This window comes from Sceloporus undulatus, chromosome 1 (genome assembly GCF_019175285.1).
Source record: "Sceloporus undulatus isolate JIND9_A2432 ecotype Alabama chromosome 1, SceUnd_v1.1, whole genome shotgun sequence".
NCBI classification, from domain to species: Eukaryota; Metazoa; Chordata; class Lepidosauria; order Squamata; family Phrynosomatidae; genus Sceloporus; species Sceloporus undulatus.
Window position 1 is genome coordinate 85,978,545 of NC_056522.1, and position 5,889 is coordinate 85,984,433.

Genomic DNA, 5,889 nt, shown 5'->3' on the forward strand with positions numbered 1-5,889 from the left:
TTATCAGAATTTCTTGTACACAGAATAAGTAAAAGCTAAAATTCCTTTTTGCAGTTTTGGTAGAAGGAATTTTAGCTTTTACTTATTCTGTGTACAAGAAATTCTGATAATGCAGTTCTCTCACCTGCACTCTAAAACAATGAGAGGTGTACCAGATAGTTTTCCTTATTGATGTTGCCTGCAAGGATTACCTTTCTTCTCCTCTTTGTTTTCCAACTTTCTTCTCTTTCACTGTTGCTTTTGTCTTTTGTGATGGATCCCTTCTCCAAGTTGGCCCCGTAGTTCCAAACCCTTAGGCTCCTGTCATTAATTTCACCTCTTTCCATGAAGAGCCCTCCCTGGTTCAGGTACTTGGTCCTCAAGGTGACTCCCATTTGGACCAGTGGGTGTTTTTCTGTGGTATGTATGACCAGACCCTCTATCAAAACAGGAACAGCTAGACACAGTTGTAAAAAAAGAAATAAACAAGTAGAAGTTTATTAATGCATAAGTAGATCAAACAACCCCTGAACTGTGAAGTCAAAGGCTTTCATGGCCAGCATCGATAGTTTTATGTGGGTTTTTCAGGCTATGTGACCATGTTCTAGAAGCGTTTATTTGTGACATTTCACCAGTATCTGTGGCTGGCATCGTCAGAGAATGCTGGCATGAAAGAGAGTGGGATAGCTATCTATCTATCTATCTATCTATCTATCTATCTATCTATCTATCTATCTATCTGTCTATCTATCTATCCTGTGTGACTCTGATTTCCATGTTAATCTGTATTTTGTTCTGTTGTTGAATGGCAAGGCCTCGAGGTGGAAGGATAAACCTCTGAACCATTTAATCATTCACAGCTCCCCAAAACTCTACCCAGTGTTCTCCATTAACTGACTGTCTTGTCTCTATTACAGCTTTCCCCTGTCTACCTTCTGTCAGAGACAAGCCTCAGTTTTCATCCTTTATATGTAGAGTTTGTTGTTGATGTGGCTTCAGGTCATTTCCAACTTAAGGTGACCCTAAGACCATAAACCTATTACAGTACAAGGTTTTCTTGGTAGGATTTGTTCAGAGGTTTGCCATTGCCTTCCTCTGAGGCTGAGAGCATGTAATTTGTCCAAGGTCACCCAGTGTTGTACTGGCCAGCATTGGGATAACCACATGTTTTCCATCCCAGATTTAAGACATGCCTTACAACAAAAAGTTCAGTAATCCTCCTTGTTTTACTGCCTGCCAAGGACTGTGAAATACCTAAATGTCATAGTATCTATCTATTCTGTCCAATCTATGTAGTGTGTCTTTCTAGTTTATCTATTGTTTACCATATCCAAAAGGATATTTCTAAGTGGTGACAGCGACCCAAAAGCCATGGTCCAAAACATGACTATTGGGCTGTAATAATAATAATAATAATAATAATAATAATAATAATAATAATAATAATGTTTATTTATATACCGCTTTTCCAAATTAGACCAAAGCGGTGTTAATTTGGTTAGATCACAAGTTCTGCATGTTTGTCATAAGAAGTTGACATAATCTTGTCTTGCCTACTTTAGCCACTGATTCTAGAGGATGTGGTATGGCATTCAAATGACTTTTGATGCTAACCAAAGAGTTAATTATAAGACTTTTCCAATCATTTGAGACTTTTACTGTCTAGGTGACAGTAGTATGCAGTGTGTCCTGTGTAGTGTTTCCTATAGCTTCAGTCCAGCCAATTCCAACAGCAGATTTCATTGCACATTCTAATAGGAACCATGCTTTGGGATAAAGTGTACATGTATAGGATATCTAGGTATAACAAAAAAAAAACCAAGCCCTTGAAGATCAGGAGACTGAGAGGAATAAGGAGAAAGAACACACACACACACACACACACACACACACACACACACACAGAGAGAGAGAGAGAGAGAGAGAGAGAGAGATGCAGTGCACTGGTTGGATATGAGAATGGTGGGGCTGAAGGAGAACCTCACACATACTGGGGCAGAAAGAGATCTGTGTTATTGGAGCAGGTTTGTGTAGGTGCACACATTCACAGTACGGTATTTTGTAACTTTGTAAACTTTGATCTAGAGACCCCAAAAAGATGGGCTGCATCTGGAAATGTGCTCAGGATCAGATTATTAATTATGATCTTCTTGCTTAATGTGGGGTTATTTTGCTTTTATTCTCTCCTTTATTAGGAGATAGAAAACCATCTTGACAAGGACACTGAAGGCTATGATGTGGTTTTAGATGCCATAGATACAATGCAGAGAGTAGCATGGCATATTAATGACATGAAGAGGAAACATGAACATGCTATCCGACTGCAGGTGAGCATACAGACAAAAAACCCAAAACAAAACACCAACTTCCCAAATCATGAATCTTTTACCGCTCTATCAGTTCTTTTCTTGTATATGTACTGCACAACAGCATTTCAAATGATTCAGCGTGAACTGAATTTGACCTTTGTGTATACTGATCACAAAATTTACTTTCCCAAGGGATGTATGTTCCTCCCCCTTAGCCAAGAGATAAATGTAGCAGCGAGGTCTCCTGCCATGTGGGCTTAGCTGGGCTGCACATCTTGCTCAATCAGGCAGTGGAAGAGTTGCCTTGGTCTTGTGGTGGCTGCAATAGAGAGCAATTGAAAGATCTGCAAGGATGGAGGCTCTTCTCGAAAGATCTTTAATCTAACAGGATTAGGGTGTCCTGTGAGGGGAGGAGGCTCTATCATGATTTTCAGTGGGCCTTAAATAGGCTTGTGCCATATGGTCCAGTTTCTTATTGCACTGGATGCCAAGGATGGACTCCCTCACACCCCTCCTCTGTATTTAGGGTCTCTCTAGGTGTCAGTTGGTCACCTACTTTACGAGGCTAGGAAGAATTTTTTTCATGACATTGTGGCATGCTTTTCACTTTCTCTGGCTTGGGTTTATATATGCTAAGCTTACTGTATTCACCTTTCACAAAGCTGTTGATGTTACATAGTTCCTTCTTGCATCAGTTATTCAACACGACTGGTGGGATTTAAGGTGACAGAGAAAAACCCATACAATAAAAGGGATAGGGATATGAACCTGATAAGAGGAAGGGTGGCTCTGGATGGCTCACCATCAGATGTGGGCAACTATAGAGATGCTACATCAAGACTGGTCCTCTCTGCACTCCCTCAATCAGACATAATTCAGCTTAGGCTCAGTTTATTAAAAATACATTTAATTTGGTGCATCACATGGCAAAAAACTTTATGCTGTAACATCTAGACCTAAATCCTATTATTAGTCACAACTGGAACAGACCTACTGCCTAGGAGGGGTGCTGCCGAAATAAACCACAGAAACTTGTCTTGGAGGAAAGGCCACAACATTATTAAAATGACAACATTAACAACCACAGCAATCGTATAGGGTTGGCCCATAGCATAAGGTCATGATCTGGACAATCAGACAACACCCCGGTTGTTTGATGACAGCAACGGTCACCCTCGGCCGAACATCGGGATGACCTAGGGGCCATTGTATGCCATAACAGCCATCTGGATGTATATCTCGATAGCCCCTAGTCACTGGGCAACGCCAAACGTTATGGCCCCCGCAATGGCCACAATGTATGCCCTCAGCATACCCCTGTCCACAAGGACTCCCACTCCAGTGCTCCGCAGCCCTGGAGACCACTCACCCCAGATCATGGCCTGTGCTCTGCCCAAAGTTGTGACAAGCAACACCAACCCGAGGGAGGAAGGGTGGGGAGCCGAGCAAAATGGCCCCTAACTTCGGGCCGTGCGGCCTATAAAGGCCTAGCAAGGGGGAGGGGCCAGGAAGAGGTTGCTCCTCCCCCTCCAGGCTGCACCAATCAGCAGCCTGGAGGACAGGAAGGAGCAACCATAGAGAGGCCCTCTCAGGGTAGAGAGGCCCCTCCCAACCGGCTCAGCCGGCCTCGGACGCCTAGCAAGGCATGCTGGGGCGCTCCGAGGCACACACACGACAGTGGCAAGGCGCAGCCTCCCCGTGGCAATGCGGCTGGGCGGGTGAGCCCGCCTGCCGTCCTTTGGATCAATTACTGTAAAGTTTACATACCTGTAAATTCCACTGATTTAATGGGTCTCCTCCTGTTGGGACTAGCAGAGATTTAAACCATACTGAGCAAAATGTGTAATTGCTATTCATGTAGACAGAATGCTTCCCCCCTACATACTCAGCTGTAGAACAAACTCAGTAGCATGGCCTGAGTTTACATAATTCGTGCTGTTTAAAAACATTCAGAAGCAACTTTTGTGTTGTTCATTACACCCTTCCTGACCTCGTCCCTCTCTTTCAGGAGATACAAAGCTTACTGACTAACTGGAAAGGACCAGACCTTGCTAGTTATGGAGAGCTGGTTTTAGAAGGAACATTCCGCATCCAGAGAGCCAAAAATGAGCGCACTTTGTTCCTCTTTGACAAACTGCTGCTTATTACTAAGAAGAGGGAAGAAATGTTTGCCTACAAAGCTCATATCTTGGTATGTCTAGTTGTATTTATTGGGGGGCAGTCTTAAGAGAATAAGCAGTCTGTGTGCTGCAAAGGAGAAGAAATGAGATATTTTTAGTGCTCAAAATATAAATAATTTTTAATAAATTTGTCACAGTTTCCTTAACAATCACCCTCTGACTGATAAGCCTTTCTTTCTTTTGCAGTGTGGCAATCTCATGCTCGTGGAAGTGATACCAAAGGAACCACTTAGCTTTAGTGTTTTCCACTACAAAAATCCCAAGATACAGCATACAGTTCAGGTATTTAAAGGGCATAATTCAGCAGATACATTCTGGAGCATGACATTAGGGTATATACTTCTGATTATATGTATTGCAGGAGTTATGACTGCAGTGTGCAACACTTCATTAGCAGACCATTTCCAGGTTTTGTGTAGGAAAATGGGTGCCTGTTTCCAGAGCCTGGGAAAATTACCCCTTTAGACTACAACTCTCATTAACCGCTAGCTATAGGGAGTTGTAGTCTACAAAAGTAGCACCCCAAACTCTAGGCATGATCCAAGGCTCTCCCTATTACAACCCCCTCCCCCCATCTACTGGATAAAAATAGCTGTCCTAAATTAATGTAATAATCCAGTGAGAACTGGCTTTTTAAGAAGAGTGAGCTTTTTCCCTTGTCCCTTGAGGATTAGACAAATATTTTTAATGGATTTGGAAAGATGTTCTTTTGCCTGCAGCTGAGTTTGATCAGTGGAAAATCCATTATTTCACTTCAATCTGAATAATGCATCCTAGTTCTGATATTAGTTCATCCTTTGGATGCCAAATTTTAGAGGGGGAATAAGACAGGAAACAGGTTAATTTAGTACTATCATATTGGAGTGTAGAGTATCAAATGATTAATTGGATGGGCGTGGTGGAAAGTAGAGGATTAGGACCTTGAGGGGTGTTTGGAAAATGGGTGGTTTTTCAAGTACACATCAAGACAGTATTTCATATTATCTTTTTAGAGGCTACTGTGGTTGAATAATTAAATATTCAAATATGACTCTGCTTTCTCACTGTGTTTTGTGTAATAAACTTTGCCTGCTGCTGACTGGAAGGAATTCATACATTTTATTTCATGGAGCTGAATGTAATCTGCAAGCAGATTTATTAAGGAATATTCGTTAGTGAGTTAATTTGAAGAGCTATGCTTCACCTTTCAATCAAATGATTCCCATGTCTTATAGAGCATGCTGTATTGGTTATGTGGAAGTAACATTCCACTCTAATTACCTATCTACAATGGAAGAAGATGATTGCGGTGACAGGAAGGGAAAAAAGGGGCTGCTTTGTCTAGAAAGCTACAAAACATAAAATGCAAACACAAACACATTGTTATAAGCTTTGGTAACTGAATTTGTTGCCCAATCCTTTTTCTGTTAGTAGTACTGGTA

General features: G+C 41.8%; 2 protein-coding genes across 2 annotated transcripts in view; one reads left to right on the forward strand and one right to left on the reverse strand.

Annotated features, from left to right (window-relative positions):
* Positions 1–5,097, forward strand: part of LOC121922303 (pleckstrin homology domain-containing family G member 1-like) — a 6,306-nt gene extending 1,209 nt beyond the window's left edge. Inside the window, exons 2-4 of the mRNA XM_042451548.1 lie at positions 2,175–2,306; positions 4,297–4,479; positions 4,655–5,097. Coding sequence (XP_042307482.1) covers positions 2,175–2,306; positions 4,297–4,479; positions 4,655–4,933 — 594 coding nt within the window. The 3' untranslated portion in view covers positions 4,934–5,097. The remainder of the gene's footprint in view (positions 1–2,174; positions 2,307–4,296; positions 4,480–4,654) is intronic.
* The window catches only part of PCMT1 (protein-L-isoaspartate (D-aspartate) O-methyltransferase), a 138,154-nt gene that overhangs the window by 70,316 nt on the left and 61,949 nt on the right, over positions 1–5,889 (reverse strand). The window lies entirely within an intron of this gene.